The sequence below is a fragment of the Mobula hypostoma genome, chromosome 21 (assembly GCF_963921235.1).
Source record: "Mobula hypostoma chromosome 21, sMobHyp1.1, whole genome shotgun sequence".
NCBI classification, from domain to species: Eukaryota; Metazoa; Chordata; class Chondrichthyes; order Myliobatiformes; family Myliobatidae; genus Mobula; species Mobula hypostoma.
This window is the reverse complement of record NC_086117.1, coordinates 16,354,362-16,375,628: the sequence shown is the minus strand read 5'-3', so window position 1 is coordinate 16,375,628 and position 21,267 is coordinate 16,354,362. Positions and strand designations below refer to the sequence as shown.

Sequence of the window (21,267 nt, the reverse complement as noted above, 5' to 3'; positions counted from 1 at the left end):
GCCAGGAAATGTCCAGGACCAGCCTATTGGCTCAGGGTGTCTGACCCTCCAAGGGAGGAGTTGTAAAGTTTGATGGCCACAGGCAGGAATGACTTCCTATGACGCTCTGTGTTGCATCTCGGTGGAATGAGTCTCTGGCTGAATGTACTCCTGTGCCCAACCAGTACATTATGTAGTGGATGGGAGACATTGTCCAAGATGGCATGTAACTTGGACAGCATCCTCTTTTCAGACACCACCGTCAGAGAGTCTAGTTCCATCCCCACAACATCACTGGCCTTATGAATGAGATTGTTGATTCTGTTGATCTCTGCTACCCTCAGCCTGCTGCCCCAGCACACAACAGCAAACAGGATAGCACTGGCCACCACAGACTTATAGAACATGCTCAGCATCGTCCAACAGATGTTAAAGGACCTCAGTCTCCTCAGGAAATAGAGACGGTTTTGACCCTTCTTGTAGACAGCCTCAGTGTTCTTTGACCAGTCCAGTTTATTGTCAATTCGTATCCCCAGGTATTTGTAATCCTCCACCATGTCCACACTGACTCCCTGGATGGAAACAGGGGTCACCGGTACCTTAGCCCTCCCCAGGTCTACCACTAGCTCCTTAGTCTTTTTCACATTACAATGCTGGCCCTCCTGTTTTTGCCACATACAAACCCAATGTGGTGTGTTGGTTCTTGTATATCACTGTTATGAAAGTCATTCCCACATTATCTTTTCTCCAGTATAAGTTCTTAGTTGGATATCTGCAAGCTTCAGTTCAGTATCTTTGAAATGCTGTTCAGACTTATTTTGTGGAATTACTGAAACAGCCGAGCCAGTATCTAATTCCTTTTTAATTAATTAATTAAATTAATTTGTCATTTACGTGAGCCCTGCCACAACGGTAACACAATTTATTCGGCCAGACCTGCTTCTGTTCATATGTTGCAATGGCGTTCACACTGACTTTTATTTCTGACAGCAACTCAATTGCATTTCTTACTGCTGTTTCCAATGATGCAACTATTTCAATTGCTCCTTTAAATGTAAGTTGTGCTTTAGTTAGGATCCATTTTTGAATGTTTTTTTGTAAGATTAGACAAACTAAGTGATCTCCCAGGGCATCATTATGCCCATCACTGAACTGGAAATGTTTAGACAATATCTTCAATTCAGCCACATAAGCTGAAATGGCACTCCTTCTTTTGATTCCACTAATGAAACCTAAAGCCTTCTGCAATCAACAATGGTTTAGTCTCTAAATGTTCCCGCATTTCTTTACAATATCAGTAGAGGTCATATCATTTGATTTAGTTAGAGCAGTTAAAATTCTAAGCAAACTATCTTTTCCATGCAATGCACTCAGCAAAACTGGCACTTGTTTTTCATTGGCTATTTCATTTGCTTCAAAATACTGCCCAATTTGCTCAGTATACAACATCCAGTTATCTTTGTGAAATTGAACCCATCTATGTTTCCGATGTAGCTAGCCATTTCTGCTTTCATTTTAAATTCATGATTATCACCCTGTACTGGTGATTTATGAAGCTGTGAATTCATCCGTTTCCTGCCTTTTGAACTTGACCATCTTTCTCATCCCCTTGCAAAGTAACAAATGAGTCACACTTTTAAAAATAAACTTGAACATCTCACTGCGCTTTTTTAAACTCCAACATCTTGCTACGCGTTTTTTAAAAAAAAAAACTGAACAGTAAGGTGGTCGTCTTGGATTCATTTAAAGCTTCCTCATTGCCACTGTTGTACTTTGCAACTTCAAAACTTAAAACAAATTGAAAGAAAAAAAGCTGGGAAATGTGTGTGCTTAATTTCCTTTTTACTTTAAGCAAGGCATGCATATATCATGTGGAGGCATGATGATGTATGCAATACACATACTTTTACATATAATGCACAATAGTTATGTGAACAAAGAATGCTTAATCAAACAATATATTTACAATATTACTCAAATATAGCATTCCCTATAACAGTTGATGACAAGGCATCAATTCAAATGGAAAAATTTTTAAAAATCAGGAGAAACAGGCATCAATAAGCTGGAATGCTTTAAAAGCATCATTAATTGTGGCAAGAACAAACCATAAATCACACAAATAAAACATGCTGTTAATTACTGCCTCAATACAATATGCATTACTCAACTCAGGAGTGATGGCATTGTGAATTTATCTTGGATGAAGGGGCTGAAGGTTGATTGCTACATTTAGTAATGACACAAAGCTAAGTATGAAAGTAAAAGGTGAAGAAAACAGAAGCTAATCAAGAATTAATGTGTTGGCAAAAATCTGGCAAAGAGAGAATATGGGAAATTGCAAAACTGTCCAACATTGCAGAAATACAAAACATTACCTGAATAATGAGGCCATAAATACAAGAGATTCTGCAGATACTGGAAATCCAGAGTAACACATATAAAATAATGGAGGAACTCAGCAGGTGAGACAGCATGTATGGAAATGAATGAACAGTTAATGTTTCGGGCCCAGTCCTGATGGTGTCTTGGCCTGAAATGTCGACTATTTATTCCTTTCCATAGATGCTGCCTCACCTGCTGAGTTCCTCCAGCATTTTGTGAGTGTTACTCTGAAGTGAGTTTTCAGAGGTTCAAGATGCAGAAGGATTTGGATGTCCTTAATCACATTTCACCTAAGGCTAGTATAATGGTACAAAATGTTATTGTGTGAGGGTTGGAATGCAAAATCGCAGAGATTATGCTTCAGTTATATAGGGCACTAATAACTGATTAATCAGATGAATTTACAGGCAGTGGTAATCAAACACTGCAGAAATAATATGGAGTAATGCTTTGGAAAATTTCATAAGAGCTGCAAAAAAAAAAAAGAATTATTTTTTTCTCTCTTATACATAATACACATCACAGAAAGAGGCAACGAGTCATGCTTTGGAATTGATCCATATATATTGCAGTCTGCAAAAGAGTGTAGATTTTCACTGTCATTTCCCCTCTCCCACCATCGCCTACTGTGTTGATATTCACAAATTAGAGAGATTTGATGCAATTTTGTTTTCAGTGAAAAAGATACAATGTAATTTAACAAGAATTAAAGCATATACAAAATAAAAATGCAGAGATGGTGCAACTTCCATATTCTCACAGGGATCTACAACAAAATATGAATTACAAATGATTAATCTGCAAAAATGTAAGAGCATTCCATAAATAACAAGAGCTGAACAAAAGATGCATATTCTTATTGAGTTCTCATCCTGAAAATGGATAGTAAAGCTAACATGAACCAATATTTGAAAGGAAAACACATCAAAGCTGGCGAAATTCGCTCCTCTTCTAGGTACTGCAACCACAACACCCACAAAATCAACACATAGTTTAAGGCTCCCTTGAAATACAAATTTACTTCATATAAAACATATAGCATATAGCTGGTATTATTAGAGGAATCTTTGATCACTTTGGCCACACATTTCTTGCATACAATAAAAAGCTCTGCAGCTTTCAAAAGACTGCATCCTAAATAAAGAAAGCGAACTTTCTGAGAGACAACTCGATGGAATAATAATTTTGGATAGTAATGATTGTGCAAGACTCATCTTCTATGGTTTGTCTTCCCACAGATTTAATTAGCCATCTACAATTCAGAAAATGCAATACAACTCTTGATTATCTTAAATTAAGCAATAAAACTGCAAATCAATGCAGTGTACTTTTGTTTTGATAAGCCTAACTACTACAACCAAGTCAGACTCTTCCATTTTGATTAGCTAAAGCAGCTGAAGAACACATACAGACAGCAGATCATAAGGCATAAGCTTTAGTCAGCACACTCACCGAAGATGAAGATAAGGAGTTGTGACGACTCAGGAAGGAATTGGAGACGGACATGCTGATACTGGTAGCAGTATTGGCGTCCTCAGGCAGGACAAGGGCTTTCGACTGCTGAAGATAGAAAGAGGAGGACGACAAAGAAAATGAGGAGGAGAATGAGGAGGATGAAGAATAGGAAGAAGATGATGCAGCAGCATAGGATGCCTGCATGGGGAAGAGAAAAGAGAAACAGGAGACAGAGGTAGAAACAGTCAATAGCAAAGAGAAAAAAACTGCAATTTGAAGGCTATTATGTAGTAAATTATAGCAGCTAAAAACCTCACACATTTATACAGATTTAAATTATATTCTGCTTTTCTTATCTGCAATGATTCTACTGAATGCCACACATGTTGGTCTGTAGGTCTCTGGCTGCAGGATTCATAGAATTCGTTCAGTTTACAGTTGATATTTTAACATTTCCCTTCCTCAACACCCAGGTCCCCTTCCTACATGGAGATTTATCAGTTGAAATTGTTTTATGTTTGGCTTCATCTTTGTAGCATACCTTCCCACCTTGCAAATTTCATTCTGAAAACACAATTGTTCATTCAAATATTAAGTAATTAAGTTATTTTAATGTGTTGTTTTAATAATCAGTTGCATATTTTGCCATTCTCACCCACTAGAAGCAATTCTGGCAGCATTTCTTTAATCAACATTTAAAATATATTCCACCCTTGGGTTTAACCAACAAAAAAAACCAAAAAGCATAAATGTGTTTATGTTAAAATGGCATGGGTATTGCTTTCGTTTTTTTCCAATCAACAACTTGAATAAGCCAGTGCAAAGTTTAAAATTATTTGAATTCTCAAATTTCTATTTAAACTGTTCAATACACTTGACATGTAATATCTTTGGATAGGAACCATCACTAGACAGTTCAAGGGATCAGGAACTCAATGCTTCATCCAAACAGAATTTACTGATAAAATATCAACATTCAAAGTGACACCAATGAATTCCAAACAAAATATGACCGTAAAACAGCACCAGTAATACAGAATCTAGCCACGTTCTTTTGATTCGTATGTTATCTTGATTTGAAAGAAAGTTGTTCCCAATGGATTTACTGCTTTTATGTACTGCTGGCTAGATTTCTTTAATGTCCTGTAAGCTGACAGAAGATTTCAGTAAAATCTTTCTAATCATTTGAAGTTAGTTACTCATTCTTGGCGGACTCCATCCTGATATGAATCAAAAATCTACAAGTTATGACTCTTCAGCATTAGAAATGAATTCCAGAGCCAGAAGGATGTCTACTGTCAGTATATTGAAAATGTGCTAATTCAGTTCCAGTAACCTTAATACTCCTCCTCTTCCCTGATGCTTTGCAAAAGCTTTACATCCAATTCCTTTTGAATGTTACCACTAACTCTGTTATCACTTCCCTTTCAGGCAACAAGTCTTAGATTGCTTTAGAAGAAACTATCCTTTGTTCTAATTTGTTTACCAGTCACCTGATATCCATGTCCTTGGGTTACCATCAGAAAGTCTCTATATCAGGAGTTCCCAACCTTTTTCAGCCATGGGCCCCTACCATTATCCGAGGGGTCTGTGGACCCTACTCCACCACTTACTGTATCCAAACCCCTCACAAGTTTGAATGTTAATAAAATTCTCCTTAATGTTTTCTTCTCCAAGGAGAACAGCTTCACTGAACTCTAGCCAGGTGTGTCTGGAAGAATTTCTGATGACTGAATAACCACTTCTTGTTCTTTTCCTTTTTCGGAACCTTGAGCATCTGCATACCATTGGCTCTAAGATTCGTTCTACACAGCCAAAAATAATGACAATCCTCAAATGAATAATAAGATACTGTGGCCAAGGGGCAACTTGAAAAATTTATAAAATTATGAGAAACAGGGATAGAGTAGATAGTCAGAGTCTCTTTCCCAAGGTAGAAATATCAAAAACAAGAGGGTATAGCTTTAAGGTACAGGAATGTTTAAGGGAGATGGGTAGAAGAAATTTTCTTTTAAAAAATACAGCTAGTGCTTTGGATGTGCTGCCAGCTATGATGGGAAAGCAGGCAAAACAGTGGCATTTAAGAGGCATTTAGACAGGCACTTGAACATTAAAAGAATAGAGATACATAGATCACAATCAGGCAGATGATTTCATTTGGTATCAGGGCTAGCACAAGGATAGTGGGCCAAAGGCCTATTCCTGTGCTATACTGTTCCACATTCTACATCCTGACTAAACTAGTAACTTAAAGCGTACCAGTGTGACGTGTGCTTGCAAGGTGGTTAAAGCCTAATAGTAATGTTCCCCTATAGTGTTACTTTTGAAGATATACAGGCTTTAGATCTTAATGCCTTAAATTTCTTCAGAAATTTAAAGATTTACAATAATCAATTTGGATGGTGCATTGGTTTCTTGTTTCAAATCAAACACTGGCTTGACTGAATACAATATAATGAAAAAAAAACAAGATTTCCAAAAGGTTTTACATAACATCTCTTTAAAATGGGAAATCACAATGTCAGCATTCAAAAGGTTGACCTTCCCAGGGGGAAAAAATAGATGTTTAGCCAGAAATCATGCCTCTTTGCTCTAATCTGGATGTTTCCCAAAACTAGCATACTAACCTTTCACTTAGTGAGCATTATCAGCTGTATTGTAAACTTGTTAGGGTTGATCATTTTGGCTACATCACTTTAAGAATACAATACCAGTATTATTTCAGAACGGGGTCCTTGCTATGGTAGAATCAACCTATTTAAATGGTTCTGCTTGATGAGGGCATGCACAATACTGCTTTCTATACAAGAAATTTAGACCTTGTCTTCTGAGGAAAGGAAATTGTTAGTGAAAATATGCACCATGGTTCAAAAAAAGTCAACCACAGCACCACAATTAATTGCAAAAATTAATTTTTACCTAAGAATTCAAATGCCATATTTACAGACAGTAGTTTGACTCCTGGTACATTAAATAAATAGCATTAAAAAGAAATTAAGAGCTGAAATTTAACAAGACCTGAAATGTACATTATGAAAAAAAATCGTGAAGGAGTGATTAAATATCAACATTAACTTTTCAAATTACAACTTCAAAATGTCAAAAATCCCTCCATAAATCAGTAGCATTAGTCTCTGAAGGTGCAAAGGAAACTCAATGCAAAGGATACCAACAAATCCAATTTATACTTCAAATAACACTGATTTAGGGTAAGGAAAACCTTGCACATTATCTACAGTCCAAAAGGAATCCTTGTTATGTGTCATTATATGGCAAAATAAAGTAAATACCTATACCAAACTTAACAATTATTTATCACATGGCTTTAACAAGGCATGAATTTGACCTACAAGCTGTCTTTGTCAATCTTAATTACAACAGTCGTATAATGTGTTATGGATATAGTTTGCAAGATCAAGTCTAAACTAATTCTTGTATCAAATTTACAAAATCAGTGATACTGGCATAACTCTAAATGCACTCAAGAATATTGCTTTGGCAGCATCAAAACACGTCAGTTAAACTTGGTCTAGTCCAATGCTTTATCCTAATAGCCCAAGAAAAAGATCCAGACATATTTACCATGCCGTACCAAATTTTGATTTGTGAAGAATGAAGTATTGAAAGATTCTGGCAAACAGTTAAAAAATGCCCTAGTATGCTAAAAAAAAAGACCTGGAAGGAAACATGCATTTAAATCCATGCATATAGCAAATAAATATTTGGACATAAATATGATGCTCAACATTATTTACAGAATACAGGAACAGCTGTATGTACTTGTGTGTTACTTCCTCTGAAAAGCAAGACCACAGATCAAGTCCTCAGAGTTTATGTGGGTGAGATTTATATTACAAATCATAAGAAATGCAATGATATACCTGCACCTTAAAGTCAGAAATAAAAATTAAAGGAAAGCACTTCCTAAATGAACAACCCAACTAATAAGACATAAAAGAAATACATTCAAATGCAAGACAATGCTGCTTAAATGAATTTAAGCTTTCCTTTGCACCTTCTTTTGCAAACTGCCTGTTTTATTGCCAGTATTCAATGGATATGAAATCACTTCAGATCATACAGCTAATTCACTACGAAGCATCAATTTGTCTCTAACCTTTAAAGTGATGAATGAGCTGCAGAAATTAACATCAAGTTATGTGCTATGAAAGTCAGCAGCTGAATTGATCATAATTTTGTTTTTTGTAGGTTTTCAATAACCAATTTAATAAACCAAGAGCTAAATTTTATTTTCTGTGTTAGAGTCAATACATACAAGGTCTGATTAAGTGAAATAAGTCAAAGTGTTAAGCATGGATCTTCAAATGCAATAATCACTTTTATTCTAAAGTTCCAGTGTTCAGTTGCTCGATCAAGCTGGTCATTAAAAAGAGATTTTTCTCTTCCTACCTAGAAATATTTACCCTAAATGTAAATTGGTGGTCAGAAAAATAAGTGATCAAGTACAACCTTAAGTCTGAATCAAAAATAAAATATCCAAAGACCAAGAAGGACCTTCCCTTCAAATGAACACAACAAAATAATTTTTTAAACTGCACTTAAAAGCATTTGTTTAAGTAATAAAGACTTCTTTAAAAAATAAATATATTGCACATTAAGTTACAATTGCTGTGTTTTAAATTTTATTTTCAATGATCATATATCTGAACATATGATTTAAAGTAATTTGAAAAATCTGAAATCCATTTTACAAAAATATTAAGAATCAACACACAAGAAATTACTGTGAAAATCAAAATACATTGCGAATTCAGATCCTATCCATCCAACATCATAAAATAAACAAAAACAAAATGGGCTATTCCAGAGGTGTGTCAAGCTTTTCCAATGGAAAATAACCATCTTATCACTTTGGTAATAACCTTCTAGTTACACTCCCCATCCACTCACCACAATTCCATCCTGTCACTTCCCAAAAGGTCAGAATTACAAGCTGTGTATCTGAGCCTTGACATATGCAGGCAAAACTAAAGTCAGACTCACCAGTTGTCTTTGTTTGGGTGGCAGAGCCGGAGGAGGCAAAATCTCTAGTGATGAATCAGTGCTGCTGAAGGAGTCATTGAATCCATAGACTTCCTGAAACCGTTTGTTTCGCTGCTCATATATATGTTCATTCTGTGGTGTCTGATAAAAAACGTGAGGCTGTGGCTCAGAATAATCTTCCACAAACTGCATGTATGCAAGGACTAAACATGGGGAGAAAGAAAATTAGAAAAACAAAATCAGCAAGCTTCATTAAGACAGATTGGTTTCGGTTAACATTGGTAATGAGAATTTTGCTAGATAGCAATTCTGGTAAGATTGCATCATCCTGATGAACTAAATTTGATTCCCAGTTAGTACTTTCCACATAGAAAAAAAGTGTTATGATAACAGGGTATAGAAGAGAAAAATCAGAGTCAGAAAAATGGGCCCTTCAGACCACAATTCCCATGCTAACCCACCCATTTAAACTAGTTAATTTACCTGCATTAGGTCCATATCCTTTTATGCCTTGCCTATTCAAATACCTATATAAATGTCTCTTGTATATGATTACATCCAATTCCACCATCACTGGCATTGTATTTCAGATTATCAACCAATGTGCAAATAAACTTGACCATCAGATTTGCTTTTAAACTCTTTCTTTTCACCTTAAATCTGTGGCCTCATGTTTTTTGTTTAAATTCCCCTTCATGGGTAAAAAAAAACTTTGATTATCCATCCTTCTTATAGTGTTTATATACCTTTTTCAGGCCATCCAGTCTCCTTCACTCCAGGGAAAACAAGTTGAGCTTATCCAATCTTTCCCCATTACTAAAATGCACCAGTCCAGGTTACGTCCTAGTGAACCCTCCTCACACTCTCTTCAGCACAACCACTTCCTTCTTATATGTAAATTATAATTTTTTTTCCCTTTGCTCTTAATCAACATTTTCTATACAAATGTTCATGAATAGTACATTGTTCACTAGTAAATGCTTTCTAGATGGTAGTAAGTGAACTTGAACTACTATAATCTATGAGCTGAAGGTACTCTCACATTGCTAGGAGGCAGTGAATTAGAGGATGAGCTCCTACAATAAGTTTAAGACTGGATGGTGCCCAACTGGAAGAATCTTGTACGCATTTCTCTATTCCAGATGCCCTTGAACTGGCGAATAGAAGAGTTTCAGGAGTTCTCTCAAGGTAGCCAGTACAAGTTACTTCAGTTTTCTTGACAGCATAGTTACATCTCAGCATATGGTGGTGCTGAATCAATTCTACAACCTCTTTTTAATCTAGGAATGACATCCTCTTTTCTCCAGTCCTCAGGCACCTCTCTGATGTTCACTGACTAATGACATCATTCCTTTCCTTCTGCCACAGATTTCTGAACAGTCTATGGACACCACTTCATTATTCCTTTTTCCTGCGCTCTTTATTTGGTAATTCACAGTAATGCTATGCCTTTGCACTGTACCGCTGCCGCAAAACAACAAACTTCGTGCCACATAAAACTATGATAATAAACCTCATTCTCTCCTTTATTTTCACAAAGATCTAATGATTATGCTAGAAATTTTGCTTACTTTAAGGTTACAAGTCAAATCAGCATTCATGCAAGTCTTCAAACCAAATGAGGTGTTCTCAATGTTACAAAACTTAAGGAAATTATTTGGACAAACTATATCACAAGGGGTAGTACACCAAAGGTCCAGGGGATAAACATGTGCCAAGGCAATATTTCAGGTGAACAACAGTTTCTTAATTCTCAAGTTTATTTTATTTAAAGATACAGTGCAGAACAGACCCATCTGGTTCAACGAACTGCACCGCTCAGCAATCCATCTATTTAACCCTAGCTTAAATCACAGGACAATTTGTAATGTCCAATTAACCTACCAACCAGTAGGTCTTTCGAATGTGAGAGGAAACTGTTTTCATTTTCTTTACAGATGCTGTTTGATTCAATCATTTACACATTTTAATACAAATATATTATGAATTATTTATTCCCAATGTCTTTGGTCAAAGCAATGATTAGGTAGCACCCCTTTCCTGAAACCATCGCTGCTGCACCACTGCAATTACAATGGAATGAATTAAAGTTAAGATATATGATGTGGGAGAAAAGTGAATCATAAGCTCACACCTCCCTTTACCATTTGAGGGTCCTAACATTAAACAACATGTTATAACATATTCCATCTTAGAGAATTTAAGAAAATTATTCATTAATATTTTGAATGTTACACAGATACATTTTCCATCTACTTATTTACTTATTCCACATAGTATCTGAAATGAACAAGAGTTTCTGCAGATTCTGGAAATCCAGAGTAACACACACAAAAAGCTCGAAAAACTCAGCAAGGCAGGCAGCATCTATGGAGAAGAATGGTCAACGCTTCAGGCTGGAACCCTTCATTAGTATCTCACATGATCGCCTTTAATGGCAACAGCAATTCATTCAATGTGGTTTGGGCTTGCTCCTTGAGAAGGGCTTCTTTCAATTAAACTGGTCACCAGTTTTCTGGCTTGACAAATAAGCAAAAATATGGGTTTTGCTTTTACAGACATATTAGCCCCAAGCAACAATTTGAAACAAAAACTGACTTTTGTTAACGTACAAACCACATAATATGGGAACACCATTACATGCAAGTCGCCCTTCAAGGCACACAAAACATCAACTTGAAAATAAGTTGCCATTTCTTCATTGTTGCTTGGTTTCAATTTGAAAATCCAAAAGCATTATTGTACTTCCTTCATTGAGAAAATTGTGGTAGTTCATGAAGATAGCACACCACCAACTTTGGGCTTTAAAAATTTTGACTGTCAGTCTGTCTGCATCCGTAAAAATGAATAAATAGCAATTTAATCATAAAGAATACCATATTAATAAAATGCTGCATTTGCACCAAAAATCTTTAAAGTTTGATATGAATAAACAGCATCAATAAAACCCTCATTATTTAGTCTCTCATCCTCTGCAACTACTTTCTGAGAAGAACTAGTGTTCTGGGAAAAGGAATTCATTCAAAAGGAATGTGTGTACAATACTGCAATCAACAACATTTGTATCTCAGTCCTCTACGCTGATCATGTCCACATCACGTCCTTATTTAGTTCTTGTGTAGACTGACTGCAAATGTTTTAATTGTTGGATATTCTATTAAGTGAAGAAAATAGAATTCTCCGTGTAATCTTATTTGAAACAGATGTTCATTGACAAACTGACTATTGGTGATGACTTTAAAAATCAGAGCAGCTGTTCCTGAATTCCAAACCCAGATCAACATTCCATCCGCAAAACTGCTGTTTATCATATTACAAATAGAGACATGGGGACTTTGGCGGAGGGGGGGGTGAGCACTTAAAATAATCAACATTACACAATACAAGTCCGTGTCATCATTCAATCAGACCACAGTAGATCCTGTACTATATCTGATTTCCCAAAGGGTCCCTTTATCCTTTGATTAAATTATACATCTACATGCATAGATGCTGCATCTGTTTCACGGATTTTGTAATAAAACTCAGGAAAAATGCCTTTCTGGTATAGAGACAAGAGACACATACATCTTTATACAACTGAATAATGCTCTTTAGGAGCATGGAGGGAAACCAGTAAATTTCCTGTAGATATTGCAACTTGTACTGCTTTTGTCAACTGATGCCACTTTGGGCTCAAAGCAACAAGTGTTCAAGTTTTATCAACAGCAAATTAAACAAAAGGAATAAACTTGCTTTGGACTTTTCTCCTAAAAAGGATAAATTTAAAAACTAATCAAACATCCTGCTCAGCAATATAATTAAGATAACCTAGAGATGGATAGAGAATCTTTTCCCCACCTTCTGGCCCACAGAATACTCACACAAATTACTGGTGATCTCAAAAATAAGAAAACAAAATGAATAATATATAGGAATTTATATTCTACCATTTGAAATGCAGTGTTGTTCAAAAGACAACTGTTGATGCCTACAGATGTTTAATCTAAACTTTAACGCTCAGATTATAAAACATTATAGTTAGTTTTCATGCTAGGAGCTATTCTAATAGTACCAATATTTTATTGTTATTTCTCTCCACACTTTGTGGTGCATCAGGTGGCAACCTTGCCATTTCCTTATTTTTGTCTATTTTTTTTCACAAGGAAAAGTTGCTAGCACTGCGCTCAACCCAGCAAGATGGAAAGCATGCAAGGAGCCTACTGGATTCAAACCTGGGACCACTCGCCTCAAAGTCCAGTGCTGATGTCAGTACACCATCAGGTGGCTAATATTTTATTCTTCATCCTAAAACACACTAAACAAAAAGATGAGCTAACTTCTTACTCTACTGCCATCAATGCAGACTTCTGTAAAGAATCTTAATGTAGTAATTAAGGGATGTTGATAGCCAATTCAAATGGTATTGAATTTTAAGGTAATTATGTTGCCAAATGCCTGCTGCACAGGATGGTGGATGTAAAGGATTTAGGAAATTCTGCTGTATTCTTGGTAAAGACTTACAGGACATTTTCTGGACAGCAAACACTAAAGCATATGGAAATAATGTACAGACTGCCTAAAAACAAGGGAGGAGATAGCGAGCAAAAGTTTAACTCACATTTCTCACCAAGCGTTTAGGCTATACACCCACCTATCTGTATTTATGAAGCATTTTAATGGTTTTCCATATAGAAATTACTAGTTTATAGTATAATCTTTCTGAAATGCCCAAACCAGTTAAAGCACACCCATTTCCTTAAGTAATGGCAAAGACATTTGTAAAAGCACAATTAAAATATATGAAAGATATGAAAAGTACATTGTTTGCTCGTAAGGGTGTTACACAGCGTAAAACGAGACATAAATTAAGCGTTTCGATTGTGGTGAATGAAGTATGGACAAAGTGAGTTTGGCTTGTGGAAGTTGACGAAGATGATGTTGAAGAAGTTTTAGTATCCCATGACCAAGAACTGATAGATGAAGAGCTGATGCAATTGGAAGAGGAAAGGATAACAATCGAAACCCAATGCAGTAGCGAACAGACCAAAAGTGAAGTCGTCCAGGAACTGAATGTGAAGCAACTGCGTGAGATTTCCACTGCAATGAATGCAGAAAAGTACGACTTTAATTTTGAAAGGCCACGTAGCTTTAGGGCATATTTGCAGGATGGTTTGAGTGCTTACAAAGAACTGTATGATTGAAAAATGCTCGAGGCTAAGCAGTCAGGCATACTGTCGTTTTTCAAGCCTTCCACAATCAGCCACAGCAGACGACGAACCTCGACCTTCGACATCGAGGCAGGCAGATATAGAAGAAGATGACCTGCCTGCCCTGATAGAAACAAGACGACGTTGAGATGACACCCCAGTGGTCCCAACCCCTGGGCCACGGACCGATACATTGCCGCAGAGAATGCAGTGGTAGCCGGGATAAACCCAACACATCTTTAAGAAAAAAGCTGAAGTAAACAAGCTAATTAATTAGGTGCCGCCCAGCATGTAAATGTCGGCCCAGATCACTGGCTACCGCTGCACCACTGCATGCTTCGTGGATCGGTATCGTTCCCCGGCCTGGAGGTTGGGGTCCACCACACCACCCCAACCTCCGACGACTCAGCCTAACACGCCATCGTCAGCGTGCTTGGCGCTGTCTTCCCGATTCCGGTAAGTGATACTACACTGTACATACATTATTTCTACTTTAAATATAGGCTGTGTATTTTTATGTGTTATTTGGTATGATTTGGCAGCTTCATAGCTTAAAGGTTACTGGAGAGAGAGTTTCTGCCGAGAGCGCTTGCGTGAGATTTTCGCTATGGAGAACAGTGCGGCAATGATTGTAGAAAAGTATTTCTATTTTATATAGGCTGTGTATTTATCATATCATTCCTGCTTTTACTATACGTTACTATTATTTTAGGTTTATGTGTTATTTGGCATGCTTTGGTAGGTTTTTTTTTGGGTCTGCGAACGTTCACAAATTTTTCTCATATAAATAAACAGTAATTGTTTCTTCACTTTATGACATTCCAGTTTACGAACCGTTTCATAGGAACGCTCTACCTTCTGATGGCGGCAGAAACCTGTATCCCAGAAATATTGATGAATTGAAACAGTTTTATATGGAGGAATGGTGTAAAATGCCTTCTCACTGTTGTACAAAGTCTAATCTTCAGCTACAGGAAATGTTTGGTGGAAGTTATTCTGCTAAAGGAGGTTCTACCAGTTTTTAAATACAAGGGTTCACATACTTTTCCAGCCTGAACTGTGAATGATTAAACAATGTGTTCAAAAGATATGAAAAGTACATTGTTTGTGTTTTATTAATTGATTTGTCTATTATTGTAACTTAGATGAAGATTAGACATTTTATGAGAATGCAGAAAAGCAATTAATTGCAAAGGGCTCACAAACTTTTTCTTGCAACTGTATCTAGATCTATTTTGCATTCTTATCATTTGATGCTTTTAACATTTGGGCCAAGCTTTTATTCACTAGTATATGTAGTGAGCTTAATTATGACCAGGAGAACTTTTTATTGTGTTGAAGATGAAAAGCAACTTTTAATTCAATACATTGTCCACTTTGGACCGCAAAATTTCACACTAAACAGAAATAACAGGAGTTACTCAGTATAAAGCTAAACTTAAGAAATACTTTACAAAATGTGATACATTTCAAAGTAATTCTGTACAGAAACAGTTATTTTCTTACATTTTTCAGTGCCAATCATATAATCCTCCATTAAGTCATAATAAATAGTGTAATGGCTTCTTTGTAATGTTTTGCTTCTGTAATGTTCACTGCTTAGGTAACAGTTTCTCCATAGCAGCAATGTTTGGGTTATGGCTAGAGATAACAGGGCTTTGGAATGCAGGGGTTAGCCAATCAGGAGTTTGTTGCCCTGTTTTGTGATTCTGGAAGCAGTTGATTTCATGGGCTTTTGCTAGAGGGAGAGAGAGAAAGAGAGAGAGAAAGAGAGAGAGAAAGAGAGAGAGAGAGATGGACAGAAGACGCGAATGGAGAGATTTGGTAGACCGCCGGATGGGGTGGACTCAGAGTGGGGGTCCGAAGGTCAGTGACACTCAGAGGAGACGATGGTGGAAGGTGGACTACTGAACTGAGTGAGCTCCAACTTTGAGTGCACAGACTGTTTAATAAGATTTGGGCCCTTTTTCTTTTATATTTTGTTTCTCTACTAACCATATAGTCAAAGCATGAGTTATAAAGCTTAATCATTTAATCACATATTGTGTACTGTTTGTTATTTTGGGGTACTGATGTGTAACAGGGGACATATCGCGTAGCATCCACCCAGGCAGGGGGTTATCACCCCCTATATTAAGCCGCTGGGCGAAGCAAGTGTTACAATAGTATCTTCCTTCCCCACCAAGCAGGATCATTAATTTTTAGAACTTTGTTTGTAACCGCCATCAGCTACTTTAAAATAGGAGCCACATTAAAATAAGATTTCTTATTGTTATGCTCATCATGGTACTTCCAAAGCAAAAGATGCATCTTAATTTGATTTGCCCTTGGAATTTGGTAAAGATCTATATATCCACTTTTAATGGTTTTGTTGAGGTGACTTGCAAAGGAAAATTAATCATTTTGCCCTGCATTCTATTTTAGAAAACATATTAGTTCCTTTTACTGGATCATTTACTTTTGGGAGAAGTGGAGTTTCACACTGTTCCATCACATTGCCTTTTACCAATTAGGTGTTCTGGGCAAAATAGACCAATAAATTCACCACAATAGTAATACTACTTCCTTGCTGAATGGCAAGGCTGCAAAACAAGCTTGTTTTCACTTCTCAGTCTCTTTTCAGCAAAATATGCAAATCTGCATTAACCGATGATATTAATTGATCTGAGTTCTTTCACCATTTTTCAAGACTGTTTCAGTTTCTTCGTGATGCATAACCACCTTACAAAATACACATGGGGTGCTTAAAAACAGGTTTCCAAAACTAAATTAAATTGCTAGCTGTACTCATCACCTTGAAATATGGTCTTAAGTCCCCATGCTAGAGAAAGCAGCTAGGAATGAGAACTACTGGGGCATTTTTTTTTCCCTTTCTTCAACCAATGGCCACAGCAGCAAATTGCAAATATCAATTCAGCAGAGGCAAGGAAGAGAATCCACAGCCTCCCAGGCCAGTGCAAATGATGCATCAGTCACCCAAGTTTTCCTGTTCATACAACGAACACCATGTTCCAACTGGCATAAGGGCAAATTACTGATGACTTTGAATGAACAGTTTTCAATACAACATGCTTCCGTATAGGCATGTAAAGTATCAAACAAAACAAGGAACATTTCCTGAAATAATCTACTTAGAAAAACCATAAATATAAATAACGTCCAAGCTATTACAGGAATTACAATATTTTAAGTTAAACCCCAATTCATTTAATCTTTTTCCAAAAATTAATACAAATTAAGGTATTTTATATACATTTTATGGAGTGCCATTATAAAATAAATCAGACTAGATAAAATTAATATCACTTTCTGCAAGAAACTGGACAAAGCCAGGCAAACAGTTCCTTTTTCAATGCCACTGAAATACAAAGAAAGCCAAAGCCTATTTACAAGATATTTTTGTACAAGCCATGAAACAGTATAACAAGAATTGAATTACTTCAGTATATGGTTCTGGTTTACACATGCAGCAAACTAACTGGAGAACAAATCAGCACCATGAACCAAAAACAACAGCTCATATGCTCAGACACCAGTGTTAGGATGTGAACTTCCTGGATTACACATTTAAAATCAACCAACTATTTCAATTTTTTTAAAATTGAAAAGCTGAGAAATTTGATCTCAATTTTCAGTTTCAGAAAATCCATGTTAAACATCATGAATCATAACATTATGGCATTTTGTAACTCTAACATACTATATGAAAAGTTGAAATTACCTATACAGATACTTTACTCCAAATAATCTCCCTCTAACTTCTGTGTTACCAGAACAAACCTGGTCAGGAATCACAACACAACCTGCTGCAGAAAGCTTGTAAGTGTGACAATGGCTTCTGATGTATTGCAGAGCATATTCAGAAATTTGAGTGCTAGAGCATCAAAAATCAAGAGAAACCAGGATGTAACTACAGGGGATACTTTAAAAAAATCTTACCCCGAATAAGTCTTTAAAAGGTTGTACTAACTTGCAGCACAGAAGAAAGCTCAATACACTACTGTCAGATTTTGTGTTGAGCTACTCAGAGAACATTTGATGCTACAACGGTAGCTGGAGATCCAATATTTTTGCCTTTGCAATTAGATAGATAGATAGATATACTTTATTAATCCCGAGGGAAATTTGGTTTCGTTACAGCCGCACCAACCAAGAATAGAGCAATATAGCAAATAAACAGCGTAAATATAGCAATACAAAAAACCCCAACAATCAAACAACAAAATGCAAAACTATACCAGATGGAAAATAAGTCCAGGACCAGTCTATTGGCTCAGGGTGTCTGACCCTCCACGGGAGGAGCTGCACGTTCGATGGCCACAGGCAGGAACGACCTCCCGTGCCGCCAAGTGTTGTATCACGGTGGAATGTGGCCGAAGTCCAACAGTAAAAAGTTCAATATCCCGTCTGCAAACACGTTCCTCAATCGTAATATACCTCGGATTGCACCATCCGTTGTTAGCCAGATCAGTAAGCACCCCACTCCTTCACGCCGCTTACCGCTCTCGGTGCACTTCCGGTCAGGCGGAACAGTATTACCCACCGAACTCCTCTTCTCCAAAAGTCTCTGTTGTCTCGACCCGGTCCTCTTTCCTCGGCTTTGTGATCCCCCTCTGTGTGTTTTCCTCCGGATTTCAGCAGGGGTGTCTGCCGCTCTGTTCGCTAAGCCGACCGGAATTTGCTGGTCCGTGGAATACACAATGCGACCTTGCTTCTGTCCCGCGTGTCGGGATGTAACCATTTCCAGCGCTAAAGAAAACCCAAATAAAACTCTCTCTACCAGCATATTAGAGAGGGTGCAGCTTCGACGCGTTACCATGAGAAAAAAATACAAAGATACGGATATATACCAATGACCTTTCATTTAGGACAGCTGTCCCCAACCACCGGACCGCAGACCGGTACCAGGCCGCAAAGCATGTGCTACTGGGCCGCGAGGAAACAACATGATTTGGCGATATAGAAACATAGAAACATAGAAAATAGGTGCAGGAGTAGGCCATTCAGCCCTTCCAGCCTGCACCGCCATTTATTATGATCATGGCTGATCCTCCAACTCAGAACCCCGCCCCAGCCTTCCCTCCATACCCCCTGACCCCCGTAGCCACAAGGGCCATATCTAACTCCCTCTATGAGTCAGCTGCACTTTTCCTCATTCCCTGTCACGCTCTGTTGAGCTTGAACACACGCGAGGTCATTACCCGCGCGTCATCCATGTTAGCGCGGGAAGGAGATCAACTCCTTGAGCTTGCAAATGACGGCGGGCTGAAAAGTATGTTTGACATAACATCTCTGCCAGCATTCCGGATCAAAGTCAAGGCTAAATATCCTGAGATAGCCATGAAAGCACTGAAAACGTTGCTTCCATTTCCAACATATCTCTGCAATGAAGGCAACGAAAACTAAATTGCGGAATAGACTGGACATAAGGAACCTCCTTCGAGTATCGCTGTCTCGTGTCACCCCTTGATAAGACCGTGTTGTTGCAGGAAAACAAGCCCAGGGATCCCACTGATTCAGCGATATTGGTGTGTTGCAATGATTTTATATGTTCATATGGGGAAAATATGTGCTGTGTGTTTAATATCCAAATGTTACTTAAAATGTTATGATGCTATTGACTTATATAACTATATAACAATTACAGCATGGAAACAGGCCATCTCCGCCCTTCTAGTCCGTGCCAAACGCTACTCTCACCTAGTCCCGCCAACCTGCACTCAGCCCATAACCCTCCATTCCTTTCCTGTCCATATACCTATCTAATTTTTCTTTAAATTATACTTTCAAACCTGTTTCTGCCACTTCTACTGGATGTTCATTCAACACTTACTTCAAGCTCCCCTGTCCTCCCCCTGATAATTGACTTATCACTATATTCATGCAAGGAAAGTATTACGCTGTGTGTTTAATATTAAATTCATTAGATAAACCCTTTTAGAAACAAAATTGAGTGTATTAGCCACTTATCAACAATATTCCAATCGTGATTAACTCCCCCGCCCCCGGGCAGAATCACCAAAAGCGATTTGTAGGGGAAAAAAATCGGCATGGTTACACATGTGCACTGGTGCCCGCGCAAGGCTTCATGGTCATTGTAGTCTTTCTTGGGGTAAACACAACATATTTGACTGCTACTCTCGTCCGCTGGCAACCCTACCCCCCCACCACCCCCCCGGTCGGCCGGTCTGCAAGAATATTGTCAATATTAAACCGATCTGCAGTGCAAAAAAGGTTGGGGACCCCTGATTTAGGATGACATGTAAAGCTGGAACAGCAAGATGATTTTAGCCCTAAAATGACTCCAGAAATAATTTAAGAATCATTTTTCAAATGGTGATTTCAAAATAATATTGAAATGATCACCTTCATTAGCCAGCCTTTTGGCTGAAGGTTGTTATGTAGTAAAGGGTGGCTCATATAATAAATAGAGGATTCCAACTCTGAAGAATAAAGCAAACAACGGGTCTGACAGAAGTTTCTATAATTTCATACAGGAAATTAAAACTTGACAGAAAAATATTTTTTAAGCATGTAATCACATCTTTGGGAAGTTTGAAATGTCTCACAACAAATGATTACTAATTAGGTCCCATTAAGCAGATTAAAATAGCTGCCAAATTTTACATATCATTTGACATTTGAGGAACCTTTCCATGAATGGTCACATTTTGGTGGCATTAGCTTAGGAAAGAATGCTTGGGCCAGATAAGGACAATAACCTACTCCCCCACTTTTCCCCACTCCCCCAGGGTTATGGAAACAACCAGAGTCTATATTCCCACTGTAAAAACTTATCCAAAAGAAAATAGAGCTCAGAAATTCCTCAATACTCATTAAATTGCCAGATTGTATCAAGTGCACAAGATCTCAACCTTTAGAAGGAATGATACACATGATAGATTTTGTATTAGCTTTGTAAAATAACCTTAGCATGCTATTGCAAATTTTACAATATTAAATTCAATATTAAATACCAAAACCTACTTTGAACATTTTGCTAGAAATTATGAATCTCACCCAACACCTACAAGTCCATATATTGTGCTTAAGCCTTGAGAATCATCATTCTTGATCCAAGCAAGATATGCCTCTGTACTACATGTGGCTTAAGACATTAAGTTCCACCTTCAATATTTTTTCCTTATATTCAAATTGCTGTGAATGATAGCTTTATTTATTAGTGTGTCAGGAAAATGTCTATTTTCCTTAGTTTTAAACTTAAACATTTTTAAAAAATTTAATAGCCTTCAAT

At 37.3% G+C, this 21,267-nt stretch overlaps 1 protein-coding gene across 13 annotated transcripts in view; it reads right to left on the bottom strand.

Annotated features, from left to right (window-relative positions):
• rapgef1a (Rap guanine nucleotide exchange factor (GEF) 1a) overlaps window positions 1-21,267 on the bottom strand; it is a 185,163-nt gene that overhangs the window by 62,127 nt on the left and 101,769 nt on the right. For 7 of the 13 annotated variants that reach the window (XM_063073490.1, XM_063073491.1, XM_063073492.1 and 4 more), the window contains 2 exons: window positions 8,824-9,026; window positions 3,817-4,017 (listed from right to left, as the gene is read on the bottom strand). In XM_063073490.1, coding sequence (XP_062929560.1) covers window positions 3,817-4,017; window positions 8,824-9,026 — 404 coding nt within the window. The remainder of the gene's footprint in view (window positions 1-3,816; window positions 4,018-8,823; window positions 9,027-21,267) is intronic. The other 6 variants (XM_063073499.1, XM_063073500.1, XM_063073501.1 and 3 more) reach the window with 2 other exon arrangements.